Source organism: Argiope bruennichi, chromosome 4 (genome assembly GCF_947563725.1).
Source record: "Argiope bruennichi chromosome 4, qqArgBrue1.1, whole genome shotgun sequence".
Taxonomy (NCBI): Eukaryota; Metazoa; Arthropoda; class Arachnida; order Araneae; family Araneidae; genus Argiope; species Argiope bruennichi.
The window spans coordinates 61,625,308-61,650,292 of record NC_079154.1 but is presented as its reverse complement, the minus strand read 5'-3'; the positions used below and the strand labels follow the sequence as shown (position 1 = coordinate 61,650,292).

The 24,985-nt window shown below is 27.2% G+C and overlaps 1 protein-coding gene across 1 annotated transcript in view; it reads left to right on the top strand.

Annotated features, from left to right (window-relative positions):
- The first annotated feature begins 2,208 nt into the window (after nucleotides 1–2,208).
- Nucleotides 2,209–24,985, top strand: part of LOC129966297 (spidroin-1-like) — a 57,593-nt gene continuing 34,816 nt past the window's right edge. Inside the window, exons 1-5 of the mRNA XM_056080715.1 lie at nucleotides 2,209–2,243; nucleotides 4,050–4,103; nucleotides 5,380–5,955; nucleotides 15,188–15,241; nucleotides 16,690–17,193. Coding sequence (XP_055936690.1) covers nucleotides 2,232–2,243; nucleotides 4,050–4,103; nucleotides 5,380–5,955; nucleotides 15,188–15,241; nucleotides 16,690–17,193 — 1,200 coding nt within the window. The 5' untranslated portion in view covers nucleotides 2,209–2,231. The remainder of the gene's footprint in view (nucleotides 2,244–4,049; nucleotides 4,104–5,379; nucleotides 5,956–15,187; nucleotides 15,242–16,689; nucleotides 17,194–24,985) is intronic.

Genomic DNA, 24,985 nt, shown 5'->3' with positions numbered 1-24,985 from the left:
TTCTCATAAATGTTGAGGTTTAAAGAATTGTTTACAAATGGTGCAGTTTTTATTATTCCTTTATTTTATTACCTTTTATTTAATTTATTCAATTTGATTTGACAGTAGTTGGAAAAAAATCAGCGATAACCGCATTGTCCACATACAAAATATCCCTCTGAGATAGCATCGTTTGTTGAATCCCAAAGGGTATTTCCGAAATTTGTTTAATTTGAAACAATTATTGTTGCACATGCTCGGTTTTAATAGCAAAATCCAAAAATATAAGAATGCGTGCAGTTTCTATATTTTGAGAGACAAACATTATTCTTTCTTTCTTTTCTTTAGTTAATTTCTAGTTTGTAACCCATTTACAAATTTAAGAACGAATTATGTTTAGTGATCTCAAGATTTTGCAAAAGGTTCGACTTTTCTTTTTAAATTATCAGAGATACATTTCAGATAACCGATTTTATAATGTAAACTAATTTTAAAAGTTAAATTCGCAATATTTTAGAAATTTAACTGAGCAAAGAATAAACTATACGTAATTAATTTCCAGAAAGAAGACGGTTGACTGCCATTTATAAACTTACAAAAATCAATTCTGATTATTTTTAATCATAGATGACTAAAAAGATGTAATTGCATTTTAATAATTTAATTTGAGGAAATGAATGATTTTAATTCTCTCCCCCTGTAGAAGTAAAATTTATTTTGAAATCAAGTTTTGAATCCATTGCTTATCTGTCATTTGTTGTTTGCCATTTAATGTTACACCACAATAAACTATAGATTATAGTTAAGTATAGGTATAAATTTGTATATGAAATGTAATTTCTTAGAATGCTATTCGCAATAGTTTTCCGTTTCGCCTGGATTGTAATTTGTTCCAGCACATTTAACTGCTTAAAACGTTATTCGATGGTAGTTTACCGGTTCAAAACTTAAACAAACTTTTCAAGAAGAATCCTGAATAAAATAAAAATTCCATTTGAATTTATTATTTTCCATGTAATAGACTGAGCCAAAAGATAATGCTGTAAAAGCCTTTTCGATAATGCATGAACTAATTAATGGACGAGAGTGATGAGTCATGCGTTGAATTATAAATATAAATATGTAAATGCCAAAACATCTTTTAAAAGAACTTTTAAAATATAAATTCAATTAACAATTAAACGATTTAGAGTCATAAATCTGACAGCATGAAAATCAAATACGAAATTGAAATTAGTAGCTTAACTCCAAGTTATCATTTCAATTTAGAATTAAATTTAAAAACTAGACTAAAACAAGGATGTCATTATTTTTATACCATTATAAACTAACTGTAATGATGGTAACGAGCTCAATTTCTAATTCTTGTAATAAATTAATATAAATTAACTCAAAATATTTAATAATAAGAATGGATTTCATTGTTACTCAAGGTAATTAAAAATTTGTTTCTCTAAAATAAAATGATTGCAAAAAAAAATCGTTTTACAATTATCATTAATTGCTGCTCGATTACTCAAAATTTTAGTTTAAATTAATGAGTTTTTAATTTATCCTTATTTTTTTGCTTGATATGTATTAGTATATAGTAAAATTAATATGTAATCTCATTAAAATATTTTTACTATTATAAATTACTGCTGAAGGAACATGCCTAATTTCATCCGAAATCGAAATCCATATCGTTTGAGAAACAAGTACTAAAAAAGGTTTATTGCACTATAATTTATTCATATTGATTACGTTTTTTTTCTGGTACTTCCTTTAAATGCCTGTGACAATGCATTTTTTTCTTAACTTGATTGTGAAGCATGAATATTTAGATAAAGATCAATTTAAACAATTTTTAAAGCACAAATTAATCACTTTTAGAGTATTTTTAGAAATTAGACATCATCATCATGGCATCACATAAACCTATTATTATCTTTTAACTTGATTAAAATTATCTTTACAAATTTTGTTATGTTCCTGACCTTAAAAATTTAATAGCCTGGATCAATGACAATTTATTCGGTTGCATTAGCAAGATATTTATATATTGGGGATTTCTTTTAATAGCAAGGCCACAAACACCTGTTGGAATTTAAACTGTTTTGGAAATGAAAGTTCATTCATGCAGGAAACTATTTAACCTTCTGATTGATTCGAAGATAAGTATTGTTTTATTTTAAACCTTGGTATATAAATACGTTGGAGCTCGATTGAGTGATATCATTAGTGGAAAGTTTTCAACTTAAGTAGCATCAAACATGATCTCTCAGGTAAGACTTTATGAAAGTTTAATTCTTTAGCCCTAATTCACACTTAGTGATTTTAAATGTCTTCTGTTTATTTTTTTTAATAACTGACTCTAATTTACTTCCTCGATTATTTTTTTTATCTCAAAGATTTTAGCAAGATATTAGTGATCTTCCAACATTACTTTTGTGTCTTCACAACGTAGAGCATTTTGTGTTTAGCTTTGGCATATAAATAGATTTTAAGTTTGCTATACAAATAGATTCCGCCATAAATAGAGGTTAAATCGCATCTATCAGATAAATTATCTATGTTGTTTCTTATGGCACTTGCCACGGACTAGTCCGCTGTTCAAAGACAGCCGATTTAAGCCGAAGGGAGAGCGCCTCTTGTTTTTACGCAGACCCAACTTGGGCCAAGAGTACGACTTTGCTACTCACACATCGCGCATTCGCTTGCACAACCCCTTTATACACAAGGGCACATTCATACATCTCACAGATAGAACAGGAAGAACAACCATGCCAAAACCGGAACTCGAACCCCGGACGCCCAGATCACGGGGAAGATGCACTACCCCTATGCCAGGACGCAGGCAGATAAATTATCTATTATTTTTTAATAATTTAATTGATAAAAATTACAGTGCAAATATATAATTTCACCGTTTACATATTGAATTTCATATTTCTAATTGGTTGTGTTTTTGAGTTTTCAGAGATATATAAAATTGTTTCTAGAAAAGAGGGAAAGCCTAAAACAAGAAACATGTTTAAAATTTCATTATTTAAATTTTTTTTGCATCCTTAGTGTTTAAATATTTTATAAAAAATATTAATTTTTCCTTAATAAAGCAAAATGTAGTAAAATCTGAATTAGCTTTTCACTAATTGGTTATATAGATGCCAAATCAGCAGTCGTTTACGCTACTGGTATAACAGTTGCAACAAGCCTGTTGTAATTTTGATATTACTGATCTATACGAATTTAGTTTCTCTTTTAATGATAATTCTTCAAGTTTCGAATCAGGAAAGAAACAGTTTTTATTTCCATATTTTACAATAGGATTGTAACTATTAGATCAAAATTACTAATAATGGAAGACAAACGTTTATTTAACATTAACGTTAAATAAATAACGTTATAATTGTTTATTAACGTTACTTATAATAGAAGACAAAGTTAATAAAAATTAATAAAGTTAATGAAAAATTACTTATAAAGGAAGATAATATAACTTAACAGGAGGTTGGTCAAAAGGGTGGCACGTCTTAAAAAGGAGGAAGCACATTTTCTTCGTTCCCCATCAAATAATTGTTATTAAAATATTTTTAATTATTTATTCTCATTATAGAAGTTAATTAAAGAATTGTAACGAAATCCATTTTTAAAAATTTTGATCGTTATTAAATTGTAATAGTTTATATTCAGTTAAAGCGCTTTATTTAATAAAATTGATGCCCATATTTTTTACTTCATCGCAAAATTCACAGATCATTTAAGTATAAGAAAATTTTAATAAGACAGTGTAGCTTATACTAAATGATAATTGTATAATTTTATGAAAACATGCATCAAAAAACCTGCAATTCCTTTGTTTGAAATCTTATAACAAAATTCATTCTAGTTTCCGTCAAATGCGCTGCAAAATTCACTCCGAAATCGTAAAAGGCCTAAATTATTGTAAATTATATTTAAAAATTATTAGCATATTATAATACGTAAAAGATAAACGTATTATTAAATTCCAGTGAAAATGTTGAAAAACTAATCTCTGGACTAATCTCTCATTTTTTATACCATTCAAATAAAATGTTGGTTTCTTGTAGGCTTTTATCTTGGCTGCCTTGGCAGTAGCTGCTTTCGCCAGCTTGCATCAAGAAGTAAGTGAACATCATATTCTTGTATATTATTTTACACGTATGCATTTATTGATGATTTTAACCGAACCGCATGCTCTAAAGTTTATTATAATTTCATTGACTGTATTTGCGCATTTATTAAATTTGGAATGAATTATTTTGATCGTGCAGAATTACTAGTTTATTATGAAAATAGAAATGTCCTTCTTTAGGGGAAAATATAAATATCTATATTGTGATCTTTATCGTAATCTTTACAATCTCATATCTATTGATTGCTTTTTAATATGATGACGAAAAAAAAAATCAATAAACTTTAATTTATCGTAATTAATATTTGAACAATATTTTACAAAATCATAAAATAAAAATTAACCTTTCATTTTGTAGTTAAAAATATTCAAATATTCACCATTACTATATTTGATTAATTAATGATAACTTCCTATAAGAAATTTTATTTTTAATTTTCTGGGTAGTAAAAAGTAATTATATCAGTTTACAGAAAATAGGAGAATATAATAAAATTTACAATTTTTAGGAATAGGAAATTATATTAATCCTGGAGGCAATATGAAGATATCTGCGCTAATTTAAAACAGACTTGTTTATTGCTATAACATTTGCAAGTCATTAATAGTTTACTGAAAGAGTTATAATTTATGAATAATATTTTTGAATTCATCATATTGTGTCTGAATTATGGCCTCATACAGAACTGTCCCATTTCCAAATTATAAGGAAAATCGAATTGTACTATTGGAGTATAAAAAAAATAGACGTTGAATTGCAAATGTAGCTTGGATAGAGGTTTTTTGCATTGTGAACATTCCCAGTTTGTGTTAGATATACAAGGTTTGCAAAATTACGAACTAAAGGAAGGCTAATATTTTCTGTTTGTTAACTTTCTAATTATTTAAAATGTTGAGTTAAAACAAGAAGGATCTAAATTGGTCCAAACTGACATCCATAAATCAAATCAATACAAATCCTTTTTTAACGGAGAACAAGAACCTGCATAATACATTAGATAACTTAAGTAAAATAAGCCAACCTAATCTGAATTCTGTCGTAATTATTCCAGCATTTATGATAGTACTCAAATTATTGATATTATATGGCAATATAAAACTGAATCTAATCACTGCAAAAATAATTAGTATTAAAGTGCATATTCATTTTTAATTTAATTTCTCATTAGAAAAAAAAGCATGCAGAAATTTTCATTACTAATATATAGGATATAAAATATATTTGCTTTTTCAATTGAAAAAGTAACAAAAATCTTATATTTCAGCCTATTCACCATCCTCAGCCTTTCAAGTTTGGTTATAGCGTTAAAGACAAGCACGGAGAACAGCACCGAGAAGAAGTTGGTGACGGCAAGAACGTGAAGGGAAGCTACGGATTCACCGACGCCAGGGGAATCAATCGACAGGTCAACTACGTTGCCGATCATGCTGGATTCAGGGCACAGGTCAAGACCAACGAACCCGGAACCGCCAACCAGAACCCCGCAGCAGTCCACATTATCTCTGATGCTCCCTATGGACACGGAGGATATGCTGCTGCTCCCGTGCTTGGATATTCTGGAGTTGTCGACGCAGGATTAGGGTATGCTAGAATTGGAGGCGAAGGATATGGATATGCTGGTGTTCGACCTGACGGATTGGGATACGGATATGCTGGTGTTCGACGTGACGGATTGGGATACGGATATGCTGGTGTTCGACCTGACGGATTGGGATACGGATATAATGGAGTTGCAGCTAATGGATTGGGATACGGATATTCTGGAATTGCAGCAGCCGTAGTGGGAAATGCAAATGCTGGTATTGGGCCATATGGGGATCTTGGGTTCCGAGGCAATGAGGTTGTCGGTGGTTTTTAGATTAATGGATATGGTACTATATGAATGTTTGTCAATATGTTGCATTTGATTGAAAATAAATAATTTATTATCTTCAATATATTTTGCTTAATTATTGAATAAGTCAAATGCATCAAAGAATAAGGTACCAACGAGATTCATAACTAACGCTCTCTCTTCTATTTACACAGTAAAGGAATTATAGATTTGGCTATATAAATTCACGCAAATCAGCCAACCGTAATCTGCACAACAATCCATCCATCACTATATTTAGTATTATTAAATAAATTTTATGAATTCATAAGTCATTAATTATTATAATTAACAATCAAGAGGACGGAAATCATTAAAGGAATTTTATTTAATGAATGAAAAATAATTGTTTTCTTAATTAAATAGAATTATCGACGGTTAATTGCATAAAAAATGTTTTATTAGATAAAGTCTTGTTCTACGTTATGCCAGATAAAAAGGTCAGAAAAAATAATTGATACAAATTATATTCTGAGAATCTCAGACTTTGACTTTAATTTTAAAATTTTTTATAATGGTTTATCATTTTTTTATTCTGCTATATATTAATCAGAATTTTGCATCCCATTACACAAGATAGTAAATAATTTTATTCATAATTTTGTCGATACAAATTGGACTAGACTTTAAAGTCTTTTGTAAGAAATTAATCATACTTGTTTAAAATTTATGAAAGTATTAAAAATTTATATTTATTTCAAACACTTATTTTAAAACAACTTTAGTACAGTCGACTAAGTAAATACTTTTAACATCAACATTTCTAATTTTTATAAGTTCTTTTTGTAAATTTTTGTTATAAACAAGAACACAAAATACAATCAACTACAATGATTTTATGTCTATGAAATTATGGAATTATTTGAAAAAGTTTTAAATTTGGCATAACGATTGAGTTTATGAAGTTTAAGAGAAGCTGTTCAGGTTAATCATAGACTATTTTTAAGAAACATATGAAGCCGTGTCACATGATAAATTTGCTTCCTAATACATAGCTTTCCTTTAAGCTAAATTCCACAATCACGCCTTTTTTTACTCTTATAAAATAGGCTACGGTGTAAATCATTGGTTGAAAAGCATTCATATTAAAATACAATTCATGAATAATATTTTCAATACTAAGAAAAACAAACAAAAAAAAGATTCGAATCTTTCACTTGAAAATACATATCATAAAGATTATATAGGTTTAGTCCGTCAGTTTTTATTCCATTTTTAAAATATATTTGAATTATATGGTGGCAATAGTTTGAAAATTAAAATCAAATCGTGTTCAATACCTTTGCAGTGCGAAACAACCTATAAATCAAATAAAAAATATGAACATAATTGTTGTGAAAATGCTTTTCATTTTATAGTAATTTTTTTGAAAAATTTATAGAATTAGAAAAAAGAATTGGTATACCTAAAAAGTTATTATTTGAATTTTATAGTAATTTTCTAGAATCATTTGTCCAATGATATGTTCTAAACGAAAAACGCGAAAAATTCGACTGATTTTGATTAAAAATCTAATTTAAATGTTTAAAAAAAACCCTTTCTAAAGTATATCCTAAGGAAAAAAATCATGCCGAATTTCTTAAGTCCAACGATCGAATGTGTAGAGCGTTTCGAGTGAATTCGGCATGTAAATGTTTATACTATGGTATACTCTTTGTAAAGTGCATCATGCGGCATGCATGAAACAATTTACAGATAATATCCTAGAGTATAAACATTGTCGTGTTAAAATGGTAATGCATAATTAATATGTATCACGTATAAGTAAACTAACTCCAATTGCAAGTCCTTTCTCATTCTATTATAAGAATACTATTCTCGCAATTCATCTGCAGGATATTTTAATAATATTAATAATACTTATTGTTATGGTTTTTATTTTGGATGTGTATTAAATCGTAATTAGAAAACAAATATATTAGGATTTAGATTTCCTGAATAATAGAAACTATAAAAGGAGATCATTTAGATGTAGTTAAAAAAATGTATTTCAATATACGAAACTTATTTTGGGAAAACTCAAAAAATATAGAAACAGACCTTTCTTTAAAAAATATTTACAATACAATCTTTATAATCTTTACATATATTGATATAATGTTTTTGTATTGATGATTTTTGGAAAAGAATTTTATATTTTCTATTCTAAGAACTTGAAGTGCGTAATTCATTTTTAAATTTGCAGTCAGTGATTAATACCATCCTTTTGTTTTACAATGTGATCCTGATTTTTTTGTTTGAGCAAAAAATGTACAAAGTTATCCTACGTTTTAAACCAGCGATGGTCCCTGTTTCTCGATTTTTCTTGTATATGTGTGCCATAGGAAGCAGTTGGAGTTGAGTTATATAACACATAATAGAGTATGTAACACACATTTTGGAGTCTTACACTTGATCAGCTGGATCTAAAAATTGTCCCAAATTTACAAGTGTGATAGCAGGCCACAAACCAATTTCATTATTATATTGGTTGCGTTTTTAAGCTGCCACATTTACAAACCCACAAATGTATAGAGAGAGATAAATAGATCTTTTGCAGATTTTGTTAAGAAATTGATCATTTTCTACAATTATGTTGATAAAAATATATGCGAAAATTTTTAATTCTAGCTTCATGAATTTTTCAATGCTTTTTCACGTCTAGGCATAGATACTACCATTTTGTGATTTCGTTCTTAACTTTAATAGAATCTATAATTTTTTTATGCAAACACAGATATTAAATTTAATCTTCGTATCTTGTTGAGTATTTGATATAATATGTTCATAAACGAACATGATGGCAAAATTGTTCTTTCCTCTGATTTATTTAAGAACTTTTAAAAAATGGTATTTCTGAAGATATCGGGATTAATTTTTTTAGAGACAAAAGTATTTCCATGTTTATAACTGGTATAAAGAAAATTATGAAATATAGTATATGCAACATAAAAATTGAAATTTTAAATGGAGAATCTGCACAAAAATTACATTTCCTTTTAATTTGTACCAGGAAAAATGCTTACACAAGCTTGTAACTCCTTTTATTTTCAGTTTTTTTAATTTTTTTGATAAAAAAATAAATTGGATCCAAAGAATATGAAGTTTTATAGAAAAAGAAAATCAAACTGTCCCTGAGATGTGGTCAATGACCTGATACAAACAGATATTCGTAAAAGAAAAAAAATAATTTTCAATCGAAACACAACCAAGGAGGATTAGTAATAATGAGACGATTATTTTAATGGGGAAAAATGACATAATATATCAGCTGTTAAACAATAGAAAAATGTCATCAAAGTTAGTATTTTCTCCGGAATGACAGTGAATTTATCTACCATTTTCATCAATTTTGCTTTTAGTGTTATTCGAAAATAATGCAGAAGGTTGTCACATTTGGCGATTTATTGCCAACTAAAAATTTATCACCAAATTATCCATTATCTGAATTCTTACGAATTGTCTTAATTAATTTAAGTCATTAACCAGCTTAAACCGCTTTGAAACAATCACGAGACTATCGGATTATCCATGCATCGATATTTAGAAAAAACGATAGGGTTTTTTTTTCATCTTAAAATCGGTCGAGCTCCAAAACTAGAAAGGTCCAGCTAGAAAAATTGAAAATGAAAGTTTAAAATTTTTTTTATATATATGTATATATGTAATGTTATTTTGGCTGAAGCAGAATGCAGGTTCGAAGACATAGACGAAATATTATATTTTTAATTTGGTTTTATTCTCTCTTTAATATCCATCCATCCAGGAAAGCATAATTATTAACAAGAAGACGCAGCGCGTCACAAAAGCAGAAGTAAGAAAAAAGGCAAAAAGGGCCGAAACAAATGATCACTAGTCTTATATAACATAGGACTTCCGGCCAGGCGCCGATGGAATACATATTTTGACCTCTGGTAAGGGCAAAGCCTCTGATCAGGACAAAATAATCACTTTCATTTGATACGTGGTACTGATGGCGCATTATTTTTTCAAATGGATTAATTAAACTGAAAGTGGAATTGGATCACGAAATAAGAGAATATTTTAGAATGAAGTTATAATGGGCTAAATTAAGATAAAATCTTGGAAATTAATTAAATTGAAATTAAAATAAAAATATCATTACACACACACACACACACACACACACACACACACACACACACACACACACATATATATATATATTTAGAGAGAGAGAAAGAGGGACCGATAGAGAAGTCTCGTGATTGTCAAACCGGTTTCAACTGGTGAGTGACTTACTTTAATTAAGACAAATAATGACTTAAAAATAATAATGTTCTCACATGATAACGTGAAATTTGCGATCGTAGATTTCATTTTATTTTGTCATTTTTAATTTTGGCATGCTAAGCGTTAGGAAAAATTAAAGCAAAACCGCAATCAGTAATTTCGGACTCAACAGTTTCATGAAATTTCATTTCATTTCATTCAAGGAAATTCATTTTTCATTTTCCTTTACTCTGAAATAAATCTATTTTGGAATTGTGATCTAGTGTATATAAATATGTCAACTCAAAATGCAACTAATTAGCCAAGATGCAACGAGTTAGCCGAGATTAGCCAGCTTATGATTTATAAACTCATAATGTTAATTCAATGTTGCACCAAATCTTTCAATCGTAATAGCGATTTTATTAAAACACATACTCAATTTTCTTCTTCGTAATTTGAAAACTCGCAATAAAAAGTCATATAGAGAACAATATTTTTAATCAAGACAATGTTTACCAGTTGGTATTTTATTTTTAAGATGCCATATGAGTAATGCGACATGCGTAATTAAAAATCGTCCGAAATCTTTTATAGGACAAATATTTACATCGAAAGCCACCAAATTTGGAAAAAAAAAATATTTCTCCCATTGTAGGCGTAAATGTTCTCATATTTTTTTTAAACGGTTTTTGAAGGGAATAGAATAAGATTTATTTAAATTGAATTTTTAACTAAAAATTTGTCAGCATTTTTACATTCATATTTTCAGATAATATAATTACAGAACAACAATTTTTGTATCACTTTAAAATTCAACAGATTATTTTTTTTCTGCAGTTTTATTTTCGAATCGTTTCTTCTAATTAAAAAAAATTAAGTTCCTTTTACATTCCTATTTATCATTATTTTAGTTATTGCGTTCATGCATATGATTGTTGCGACGATATTCATTTTTTTTTATCTGCTCTTTTTTTTTTTTTTTTTTTTTGTAATACAATTTTACCTTAACGTTTACGTGCTGCGATGTTTCGAACTAAAGGCCCGAATCACCTTTAATTTTTTAATTTATGATTATCATTCATGTTCCAGAAGTCATGAATTTATTATGCTGAAATTTAACTTTTCCTGAAATCGTTGAACATTCATTGCTATTCAACTTTTCAGAAAACAAGATTTAATCTCTTTTTTTTACAATCTGTAACCATTTTTGGACACCATGATACTTTTCGATAAAACGAATTGAAAATATTTTTATGTTATTTATAAAATAAAATGTTAAGCGCATCTTCATTCATGTATTATAAAATAACTTTGTTACGTTTGATCATTTTAAATGCATGCTTATCAAATTCCATAAATTAGGTTCTGTTGAATTTCCCTGGTTATTTCAAACTATTGAAAGTGAAAAAATATAATACAGTACGCTAAGAGTCTCCATTATAAATATCTATCCATTTGTGAATGCTTGTTAGAAAATTTGAATAATCCACTACTCATTTTGCATTTAAAGGAACATACGATTTTCTTTCATGTTGTTTCCAATAATAGTAAACCATACTATGGGTAGAAATTTTATTACATTCCTTGATCTGAAATGAATAAGAAAAATTAAGAATTTCAACTACAATAATTCACATTACAGAAATAAATATAATGGTTAGTATGAATTTATATGCATATACAGAATTTATATGCATACACATATAATGGTTATGACTCAGCTCTTTTATCAGCAACAGAAAGCTTGTAATAATTGTAGCATCTCACGAATTCCGTTTACTAACAGCAGCCAGATCTGCATTCTCCTCTCTACTTGGTGATAATAACGTGATATTGAGAAATCGACGTTAAATTTAGAAATGAGCAGTTTGGAGTCATTGCACTGGTAAAGTAAACCATTTTTTCTGGCGAGAATAAACGATAACCTCAAGCCATTTGCATATAGTTCAATTCTCAAATCCTAACTAGCAAAATTTCCCTGATTTTACTTAATAGAATAGATTATTATCGTAAACTAAAATCTTTTTTCTTCATAACATTTTAATTTTATAAAAATAAGAGATTTGTTATAATATTTACTGTTTTTTGTATTTAGTTAAAATAACAAGAAATTCAAAACAGTCGTAATTTTAATTCCTTGTTTGGTTTGTTATATGTACAAGTATTTTTTCGGCTTTGAATAAAAGAATGTATCTGGTCCTTTATTTGCTTATTTAAAACAAGTAAATTCATAGAATAAATCATTCAAAATATTACAAGAAATTTTTTTTTAAAAAATTCTTTTTTGAAAACTTATATTTTTTAATATTGCATGAATAAAGAAATCTAATTTATATATTTCCCATTTTGATAAAAAAATAAATCTATGTAATATCTTTATAGATTTACATGCATACTCTCTAATAAACATTTCATTCCAGAGAACGCCTATTTAATGTAAATTCTACAAAAAATAAAAGTCCAAATTTAATGTAGAACTACTGCAACAACCTCAGCAAACTTTTCTTGCATAGACTTTATTTGAAAAAAGTAAAAGTACACGTGTGTAAATAAAAAAAATGTATTTACGTATCGTGTCATGTTATTTTCAGAGCTTTGTTAAGTTTAGACAAGATAATACATCTAAGAAGCACACAAAAAAGCATATATAAAAGATTAATGTGTATATGTATGTTTTGGGACTCTACAGTAGAGACCGTGAGAAATAGAGATACGAAATGTGACACAGATATACTGTGGAAATTGGAAATGGGTATTTCCATTTGATTTTGAAATTTCAAATGGATTTTCAATAAGTTAAAATCAGTATGTTTAGAGCGCAATATTGAGGTTTGTTTATTCTTCAAATTCATAAAAGAATATCTTGTCTAGGAAACCAATTTAATTATCAAGAATGTTTTTTCGAAAATTGGCAACATTAAAAATATTATTTTAGCATAATTTTGAACAATAAATGGCATTGTTTAGTTGATATTCAAATCATCATTTTCAAACATTTAGTTATCAGATATTCTTTTTATTGTTGAAAATTAAGAAGGAATTCTGTTTAATAAGTGTATAATTCGCATGAGAAATAAGAGAGTGAAACTACAGGACCATGAAAGTTAAAAGATCGGTTATCCTAAAATTTATATTTTTAAAAACAATGCGATGACATGGAACATGACTTTATTTGAATTCTTCATATACAAAATGAGTTATGATGGATACATGGCTTTTAAAGTAACAAAATTCAATTTTAAAATAACATAACTGTATATTAGAATTTAAAATTTAGAAATATTTTTGGGTGAATCCTAAATAATAAGCTTCGCTTGAGAGATTCGATTCGAAATAAACACAATCCATATTCTCTTCCAACCAAGTGGCCACCAAAGGCTGTAAATTATCAATAAATCAAATCTCCACAATGTTGAATAACACCCTTGACCTAATAAAGGGATTAATTCTCACTGAATTTAATGTAAATTCAGAAACACAATAAATGAAATGTTGACATAATGACAATTCCATTTAATAACGGGGTCGCGAACTCCCAGTGGGATTTAAAATGTTCCAAAATGAAAGTTCATTCATGCAGAAAAAATTTCATTTCTGAAACTGGAACAAAATATTTTTTTACAGATTGTTTTGGTATAAATAAGCCAGAACATTATGCCATTTTATCAGTTGTTTGTGCTCACTTCCTGAATTAATATCAAAATGATCTCTCAGGTAATTTTATTATATAAGTTCTATTTTAAAATATTTATTTTGTTATATTAAGTCTGTTTTTACATTTAATTAAACAAATTTAAATACATATACTTAATAATTTGCAATTTTGTAGATTTTAGTATAATTTTTGAGGGTTACAATTGATTATATGGAATATCTATTTGTCACAAAAGATTTCGAATAATAAAAATATAAATATAAATATTATTTATAATATTTTCCAAGTTTTATTCGGAATATTTTAGTATAAATATGCCGGGACGCGATAGCATTGAATCACTTGTTTCAGCTTGCTTTCTGAGTTGACATCAAAATGATCTATCAGGTAATTTTATAATCTAAGCTCTACTTTATATATACATTTTTTGGGCTTTCTTAAATATATTTTTACACTTACTTCAATAAATTTAAATATGAAAATATAATTATTTACATTTTTGTGGATGTTAGTATAATTTCTGAGAGTTATAATTGATCATATAAAATATATATTTGTCACAAAAGATTTAGAATAATATACATGTAAATAATATCTATAATTTTTTCAAGTTTAAATTGTGTATGAAATTTTTTTAGCATTAGTTATAATCTTATTTTTATTGAATAATGTGACTTTCAATGCTTTGAAAATTCCTATAAGAAATTTAAAAAACTAGCATTTCTGATCCGTTTATCAAAATTCTTCACATGAAAGATAATTTGTAAGAACAGCAGTTGTATCGAATTTATGAATAATAGGAAGGGGAAGAGTATTTTTATAATAAGTTTATAAAACAGTACTATTTCATAAATAATTATTTGATCAATTCACGAAGACATTAGAACGAAATATCGCAAACAACAACAAAAAAAACTGTAAGTTTTAATGAATATACTTTATTATACATATGTTATGGAGAGAAAACTCACAAAGATATGCATCCTAGCATCAACGAGAAGATAGTTAACCTTTCAATATTACCACTATTGCAGTCCAGGTAGAAAAGAGAGTTTACTATTATGACAACTTCTCATCCAACTTGAGGAAATAGTAAAACGCAGTATAAAATTCTGTGAGATTATCATTAATTTTTCTAACTCTCTAATTTAATCATGATTTTTCAGCTTTTAATTTTACAACATTTTATGCACATAATAATAAAATTTGAACAAAAATATCCCAAAAGATAAAGTGATTGAATACATTATTTCCTTAATTCTTAATAAGTCACTATTTTATTTTTTTTAAATTTTCTATCTGACATTTTAAATATTATCTTTATTCCAGACTTTCATCCTTGCTGCCTTAGCAGTCACTGCATTCGCCAGTCTTCATCATGAAGTAAGTATGCATTTATTAAGGTTTTCTATTTCTTCTTTCAATCTTCTTGAATAAGAATTGAATTCTTGATAAAACGATTATCTTATAATATAAGTTGGATTTCCAATGACTGGAGCTCCAAAATTTCCAAAAAAGTGTCTCCCTGAAATTCCAAATATAATTGTTTCAATTATTGTTATCGAACCATTCTATAATTAATCTAAATCCTGTTCTTCGTTGTTTAAGTAAATAATCTTCTGTTATAATCTCTTTGACATTATATACACCGATATTCAATTTAATAATATTTTTCCATATTTTTAATACTTCAAATCCCCCTCTTCAAACTGAGGGAAATAGCTGATATTTATTTCAATCGGACAACTCAACAGGTTGCAAATTTGCATTGCTTTTATTTTCTTGATAGGTATTTTGAAGTGTAACTATATTACTCATGTTTATTACCTTTTACAAAAATTCAAATATTCAAAATTTCAAATATATAAAAGTTTTATAACTCCTAGGAACTCGTAATAAAAATTTAAATACTAATTAAATTCCAAATTAAATTAACATTTAGTAGAAACATTTATAATAAATTATATTTTTGGAATAAAAATTGAAAAAATAAGAATTATGTGTACACAATTTTACTGCATTTGTGAATTATTAAAAAAAAATGTTTGGTTGTTAATTTTGTGTAACAAAACTTCCAAGTTTTAAAATAAAATTCTGTGTTAAAATAAATAAAACAACCCTTTAAACTAGGAGGATTTTTTTAAATTTTAATTGAATAAAATTCTGGGCTAATTTTAACTCCAGTTTATAAGCAACTCTTGAGATGTAATGATATATGGGCAAATAAAATGTCACTACCTATTTCGAGAAATATTTTAATTTGCACTAAAAATTACGCACAACTTTTTTACAAATACATATTTTAAAATTAATAAATAGATTATAAATGATATAGAAAGTGATTTCTGTAGTCAATTCAATTTTGCATGACAAATTATTTATTTGAAAATATAATACGAAACAATGAATCTAAAATTCATCAAGAGATTATTGCATAACAATTTCCATGAAATAACTATACATAATAATTAAATGACAGCATTAGTATGTCAATTTCAAATTGTCTGAAATTAGTTATATTCTACTTATAATTATTATAATTAAATACATTATTAAATATATTACATTAAATATATTAATTAATCATTTTCTTATTATATACTTCTGATTGCTTTCTAGGTCATTTTTATATTCCTTATATTATGTGTATATCGTTACATCATGAAATTAAATAAAATTTATGCATGGATTTCCTTAATGATAAGCTTATATATTGTTCTGAATGAAATTTCAATTTAAAATAAATATAATGATGAGATTTAAAAGACCTTCATATATGTCACGAATAAAATTCGTTCTACTCATAAAAATAATTGTCTTTCTTTTTTCAGCCTATCCACCATCCGCAACCTTTCAAATTCGGTTACAGCATTAAGGACAAGCATGGAGAACAGCATCGTGAAGAAGTTGGTGACGGCAAAAATGTAAAGGGAAGCTATGGATTTACTGATGCCAGGGGAATCCATCGACAGGTCAACTATGTAGCTGACCATGCTGGATTCAGAGCTCAAGTCAAGACCAACGAACCTGGAACCGCCAACCAGAACCCAGCAGCCGTCCACATCATCTCTGATGCACCCTATGGACATGGAGGATATGCCGGAGGTGTCGAACTCGGATACGCCGGAGTTGAAGGTGCAGGATATGGTTATGGTGGTCTTGGAGCTGCCGGATTGGGATATGGATACGGTGGTGCAGCTGGTGTAGGATATGGAAATGCTGGACTTGGAGGCTATGGTGGTCTCGGATATGGAAATGCTGGACTTGGAGGTTATGGTGGTCTCGGATATGGAGGTTATGGCCTCGGCAATGGGCTCTTCGGTGGCTTAGGATATGCACGATATGGATTTTAGGCATTATTGCGTTATTATTTGTGTTACCTGAAATAAATATTTATTTTGTTTATTTGGAATTTTTTTCTTAATTTAGTCTTTTTCCTTAAACTTTAGTTCATTAGAATGCATATAATTCTAATTAATATTTATTTGTTATTCTTATTTGAATTTTCACTTATTATCTAATTTCTTGGAAATATTTTACATAATAACTAAAAATCATCAAAATATCGTTAAATTTTTATCTTTTAATAAATATATTTCTTCTGAGAATCTTATCGGTATTTAGATCAATATTTTAATGTAGGTCAGAAAATTTTTTTGAAATAGAGCATTTCTTATTTAATCTAATGAAATTATTTCCTTCTTGAAATTCATAATAAATATCTATTTTTGTATCTTCTTGTGATATTATTGGTTACAACCAAATGCAATATTTAGTTAGCAGTGAAATCAGAAAATAATTTTTTAATCACTTGCGAAATGTACACATAAGGTAAACACTTCAAATATACTAAAAAATGCATTCTTCGGTAATTTCAAATAATTTGTATGAAGAGATGTTTAACTCCGAATGTGTTTTTATGATGCTTGCATTTCTGTGGGAAATGAGTTTCGTGGAAAATTTTATAAAATATTAACTTCTAAATTAGTTTAAAAAGTGTTTTTAAAATTTTGAATCAACAGTAAAGTATGAATATGCGTTGTATAAAACAATGTGAAATGAAATTAAGCCTAAAACATTTTTTACAGCGTTATTTTTGAAAATATTATGCATTACATGTTTTATGTTATGTTCATTTTAAATATTTTATTTATTTTAATTGATTTGAGATGAAAAAACATTGCCGAATAACAGTGAGAGACCAGCGCACAATTATTTTCCAAGGTCAGTCACGCTTGGAGTTTCATTTCTATTTGCTCTTCGGCGAACACTGACATTTTCTCCTTCTTTAGCAATCAGTCACCAAATGACGTGTTTGCTGCGGTTTATCGCCAATGAGCTTACGACAAGTACCTATTATTAACTTATTTTAACTACCTTAAAAATTAAAAAAATAACATGAGATTAACTTTATGGATATATTACAAAAAAATCAAATCTGCACTGACTTAAAAGATACTCACGTTTATAATGATCTATGATGGATTTTACACCAAAAAAATAGACATCCTTTTACGTCATCATCATTATTCAAAGAAAGTAAGCTCAAGTACTGAAAATTTTTAAGAGGCTAAAATTTTAAGATATAAAAACACTAAAATCTATGTTGTTTACTTTTTAGATTATTTTAGATTATTGAAAAGATTGTGAAAAAAAAAATTCTGGTTGAAATAATTTAACTTGTGGGATATAAAATTGGTATCTATCTACTGACAAAGTAGAAAGGAATGTAATTATAATGAATTTTTGTAGAGTATTTTTCTGATTATAGACTTATTCCTGGCCATCGAAATTTAAATAAACGTCTTTTGTATATTATGTGCACTGCTAATTGAGTTTCATGCCTTTATAATAAATTTTGTTGAAACAGCTTATGCTATCATTTATCGCTTTAATAAATGTTTAAATATTAGGTATAGTATAGTTAGGCATTAGGTATAGTATAAATTATATACTCATCGATGTATCATAAATAAAATTCAAACCTAAAATCACGAAATTTATTTTGTCATTTATATCATGAATTAGTGGCATTTATCAGCTAGCTGGGCTCTTGAAATTTAGGTTATGTAGAAATTTTAATTGGATCTTTAAAGTAACTTGAAATCAATGTTTCCTAAACAATTTTTTTTTTAAATTTCAAATATTAATGGTCCTGTAACTTGTACCATTTTAGGATCCATACATAGGTTTTTACATTATGCTATAAGCCTCTAGTTTTTTTATTCGTTTTGCCTAAATTTTTAAAAGCGAAGTAATTAAACTTGAAGTAATCCAGTAAAATTCTTGTTGATTCCAAAGGCTTAATTGTATCGTAAAAAATGTAATGACAGAACTAAGAATCATGTATTTTAGAAGACTTTCATAATTTGCGTAATATATCAGATAACTATTTATTAAAATTTTCTCTGATTCAATAAAAAATAGCAGATTTCAATAAAAAACATAGCGTAAAGTTAAAAAAGTAATGATATAAAAAACTTAATAACTCGAAAGTTTTTAAAGCTAAGCGTTTTACATAATTAAAATTTCAAAAAACTTGCTCAGAGACGCATATCCTCATTCTTTAAAGTATATGTATATCAAATTTAGTAACTCTAAGTCACCTAAGACAAACGGTTTGACTTGTAGTATGTCAACATGAACATGCACACACGTGCGCACACACACACAGACACACAAACACGGTACAATCACATACACACAATCACACACATATACATTCTACTTCAGTTTTAGTAGAAATAAAGGTAAAGACATGAATTAATAAAATGTTTAATGATAAATTACGGAATTAATAAAAATGTTTAAATTAAAGAAGTGTAATAACAGAAACAAAGCTCTGGTTTATTCATCATGCAAAATTCTTATCAAAGTAGAGAACATTAGATGAAATAAAAATAACCAAAACAAAATAAATAAATAATATTTAAATAGCACATAACGTGTGAAGATATTCACTAGATATACGATAGTACTCATGCAAAAAGATAATTGTTTAGATGCATCGATATTTATTTCAACATATTGTCTAGAGCTACTTGAAACACTATTTATTGTCATTTGAATAATGAAGTTGGGAATTTGAATAAAAGTGAATTTCTTGCACGGAATTTGAATAAAAAGGAATTTCTTGCACTTTGCACCAAGATTTTAGTCTTACCTGATACTCAGTTAATGTGATGGAAGATTAAATATAAATTTGTTAATATTGGAAGAAAATATTGAATTATTTTCTTTCATTGCAGCATTCTGATTTCTGATTTTTTATTTATGGTTCAAACCATGCAATAAAAGAACCATTCATTTTTTGTGTTGATGCATGTTTGAATATGGAGAAGTAGATAAGAAAAAACGGTCATCAACAGTTGCTACTCATGTGGTAGGATAGTTGAATGCAAAGTTAAGCCAAAAAATACTTTTAATACTCACAAATATCTTGTTTGAACAAACAGTTAAATTACGATTCTAGGCAAAAAATACTTTTAATACACACAAATATTGAATGATTGAAAAATCAAATTAAAAAAATAAATAGTGTTAAACCAAACATTGAAAATCAAAGAGCAACTTAAAAATTTGATTCTATTTGCAGAAAAGAGAAATAAATTTTAAAAAAATCTTCTGTCTAAAAATTATTAAGATATATGTTCAAAATTTTGCAGATGATTTTAAAAATATGTTCTTGAGTTAAAAAAAGTATTTCTATCCAATCATAAAATACTGGAGTTCCACTCTAAATAATACGAAATTATTATTATTTTTCACATTATGAAGCATTAGAAAACTATAAAACATTACTTTCCTAATATGCAAAAAGTTTGTTCTGTAGTTCAGAAAATACAGAAAATATTGAGAAAGTATAATACAAATTTAAACAAAAATGCCTTAATTTATGAAATTTTAAGTAAGACAGTTTTACCAAAATATAGATTTATCCATAACTGACTTTAAAATGCAATACATGCGAATTTAAAAACCGTTATGATTTATCAAGAAAACAGACCAAAAACTAAATTTACAAGGTTCCTTTTTATAAAAAATCGTTTTACAATCGATATTTTGAATGTTACTTTAATTTTTATTTAATTTCAAAAAACATTCAATTTTTTTAAAAGTATATAATATTTTTTAAAGTATAAATATGTTTAAAAATAAATAAATCCAGTAGTTTCACAAAATAGAAGGCAGATAATGCACATATAAGGAAGTAAAAAATGTATAACTATTATTTGTGCAAAGTTTACTTTGCATAAGTATTAATTTACTTTACTTTTGCATAAGTATTAAATTATTTTATTTTTGCATAATTATCAAATTCCATGCAAATAACTTAATATGTACTAAATGATTTGTATAATTTATGAATGGAACCGCTAATAATCAGAATATATCTATAAATACAGATATTTTTGTATTTTTATAGGTATTTAGAAACCCGAATGTACATTTAGAAGGTACATCTCTTTCTTAGTAAGGATTCTATCCAAAATATGATTTACATTTCCAGTTTTGATAATTGTGCAGCATCGCATATTTCGCACATCAAATTCCTTGCATATCTTATTTTCATAGTTGACATTGTCGCAGATACAAACATAGTTATAATTTCAAAACTTATGTTTCGAGATCATCAATAATGTCTACTATTAAAATATTTTATGCTACTTTTGTATTTTATAAGTTAAAGTAAAAAAAAAAAAATAAACACTGGAAACTTATCATATTTTCTCTAAACTTTATTGCTTATATTAGTATTTTAGCGAAATACTAAATGCTCTGTTTCAATGAACTACCTATAACCTACCTTAACTACCTATATTCCACATTAGTGACTCTCAAATGTATATCGCTGTTAAACAGATGACAGTACTAAATTATATGTTTAATAAGATAAATAAATAATTATTAATAAGATAAATAAATAATTATTAATAAGATAAATAAATAATTAAAATAAAGAAAAAATCATATGCTGAAATTCTTTATTATGGATCAAGAAGTGATCTATACGAAACATATACAGGTAGTTCCAAGAGTGATAGGTAGTTAAGGTATAGATATAGGTAGTTAAGAGAACAGCAATGCACATTCAAACGAAATGTGCATTGTCATTCTATTAACAGACAAACATGTTCAATAGGTAATCTGTCCAAGAGCGAACATGGAAGAGAGCAATTTAACACATTAACGTGACTTTCATAAGTTCTGATGTCATGACTCTTAAATATTGTATATCTTAAAGCTGGTGTACATTCCTATGAGTAGGATATTTCAATCTCATAAAAATGTTTAAAAATAAAACTAGTAATTTATGTTATTATATATTATAGTGGTGTGTTGTGTTTAAATACAATATTTTTTTTATCTTTACAAACACAGCTACACTATAAAATCCACAAACATCTATTACACATACATAGAAAATTGGTTAAAGAAAACAGTATGGTGGAGGAATTCCACCGTTTCCAGCCGAAAGCATTCGGCGTTAGCTCAAGGGTTGCGCATAGGGAAAAATTCGACCTCAAGATGCTGGTCTCCCGTTCAATTGATTATCTTCTACAAAACGCCACAAGGGGGCGCTGTCTGCACAAGGGGAAAAAGAGGTGCTACAATATGACTTTATTTCGTTTCCAAAGAGATTTTTGTTAAATTATATGTGCTCTATTTATTATGAATATAAGGCTGCTTAATAATCCATTTTTTGAATATTCAAAAATTAAAAGTCAAAGACAAATTCATAAATTAGTTGAATTTGTGTGATAAAACACGTATTTGGCCGAGAAGGTACACAACATATATTTTCGGAGCACATATTTAAACATACTTTTATACCTCTACAAGATACTACTATGTTACTACTTAACTAAAATAATAAGTTAAAAATCAATGGAAGATAAAATTTAAAACACATAACCCAAAGGGAAAAATAACTATAACAAGATCATTGTTTCAACATCTGTCATGATACAGGTTAAATGAAATTAAATTTCGCTAACATAGAGGACTGTGGAGATAATTTTATAAATACAAATGACGCCAAATTTAAACAAATGTATTTTAGCTAGTATATTCGTAATTTTTAAAAAATATAAGAAAAATGAAAAAAATAAAAAAATGTAGTGTTTTCACGACAAACTTGTTCATTTAAGAAGTCTCATAATCAGAAATATCTTCGAATCAAATCTAGCAAGTCATATTTAGTTGGAGAGATTTCTTTGGAATGAGAGACCAAAAATAGCGAGACTAAATTGCAAAATAATCATCATTATAAAATAATAATTTTGCAAATAATAAGCATCAATGGGAAAATTTTCGGTTACAATTGAGCAAAGTTTATATGGAGAATAACATTTTATTGACTTCATAGTTGCAAAAGAATGATTGTGAAACATTTATCCGAATACTGTAAGTAATGGACATTGGAAGTAAATTTGGAAAAAATAACTGTAAACGTTTAGAACCAAATTGTGTGCATTTTTGTAGTGTATTGAAAATGTATTTAAGACAGTGGCTATATTAGTATATTATATTTATTTTCTATGCAAAAAGTAAAAGTGTATTAATCTTATTCGTTCCACACGTAATGGAATCAGTAAGTAAATAGAATAATAAGTAAATAAAGTATAAGTAAAATCTAGTCGGACAAATCTAAAGCTAGTAAAGAGATTAAACTATTGCGAAATAATACTCCTAATTCTCCCATCTATGAAAAAATAACCATAACGGAAGTCAGAAAACTCAAGTAATATGAAGAGGTATACAAATTTTCATAAATTTTGAAACTTGACCTGCATTTGATGTTGACAAATTTTATGATCTTGTGAACGACGGTGATATATTACCTTTCCCTAGTTGCGAAGAATTCATAAATTCCTCTAGATGTTACTTCTTAAAAAAGACAGGTAACTTAATTTTAACTTAATTTGTTTCTTTCAATTAAATTTAAGAATGTAAATAATTAAATAGTATTTCTTCTCTTAAAACTGATATTATGACAGAAATATTGATAAAGACCCCCATTTTTATGTCACGAGGAGAATGATTAAGAAAAAAGCTTTAGTGCAGTTAAGATTTTGAGTTATCTTCATATGGATTCTCTACCGATCTTCTTAGGGTGATGAATTCTATAGAGCAAAAAGGATATAGAAAAATATTAGGGCAATATCACCTGTATCTTCTTCAGTAATTAATAATAAATCCAATCATCACCTATTAAAACACAAAATGAACCAGAAGAGTAAAACAATCGTCACGATAATTAGTGGACAAACAGATTAGTTCTTAATGGCATAAAACTTATAATCTTGATATTGATAGTATTTACATAGAAAAGAACAGCATTCATCTCACCAGTAAATGTTGTTTTAAAAAAAGGGAGCAATATTTTTGTTAAAATAGATATATTTTTGATGTACCACAATTTCAAGGATTCATATATATTCAAGATTTGATGATTATTTTATCATATTTTCGAAAATTGTGAGAATTTAATGCTTTTATTTTTCACATAAACAAACTTGTCTAAATATTGGAAAATTGTGTCAGATAATTACCCTCAGCAGACACATTAGTCTTGTGCAAGAAGAAGTAAATGAATAAAAATAAATAATAAAATGAATTTTATGACGTTTTGCAACATATTTGATTTTATAAAAAATGAATATCATGAAATATTAACAAATAAATTTCATTGCTGAAACAGAATGAATGAAATGTCTTATGGGGATTTACTTTCATAATTGGGTCGCGAGTTCCTGATGGGATTTAAAATGCGGTTGAATGTAAATTCATTCATGCAGAAAAATTTTCACTTCCGAATCTGACGAATAATAAGTTTTTATTTTTACTCTTTAGGCACAAATATATATAGGCACCTGAAACAGAAAGGTAATATCCATTGTTTACAAGTTGTGTGATAATTTAACAACAAAATGATCTCTCAGGTAATTTTATCGTTTTTCAGATCTGAATATTTTTTTCTCTCGCTTTTTAAAATACTTATCCCCTCAGTAATTTTAAATTAATGTTTTACTCAAGCAGTTTTAAAGCAGAATTTTGGATATTGATTTAAAGCCGCAGGAAAAATGATGATTAGATGAAAAATATTTTTCATAGAATAGAGCT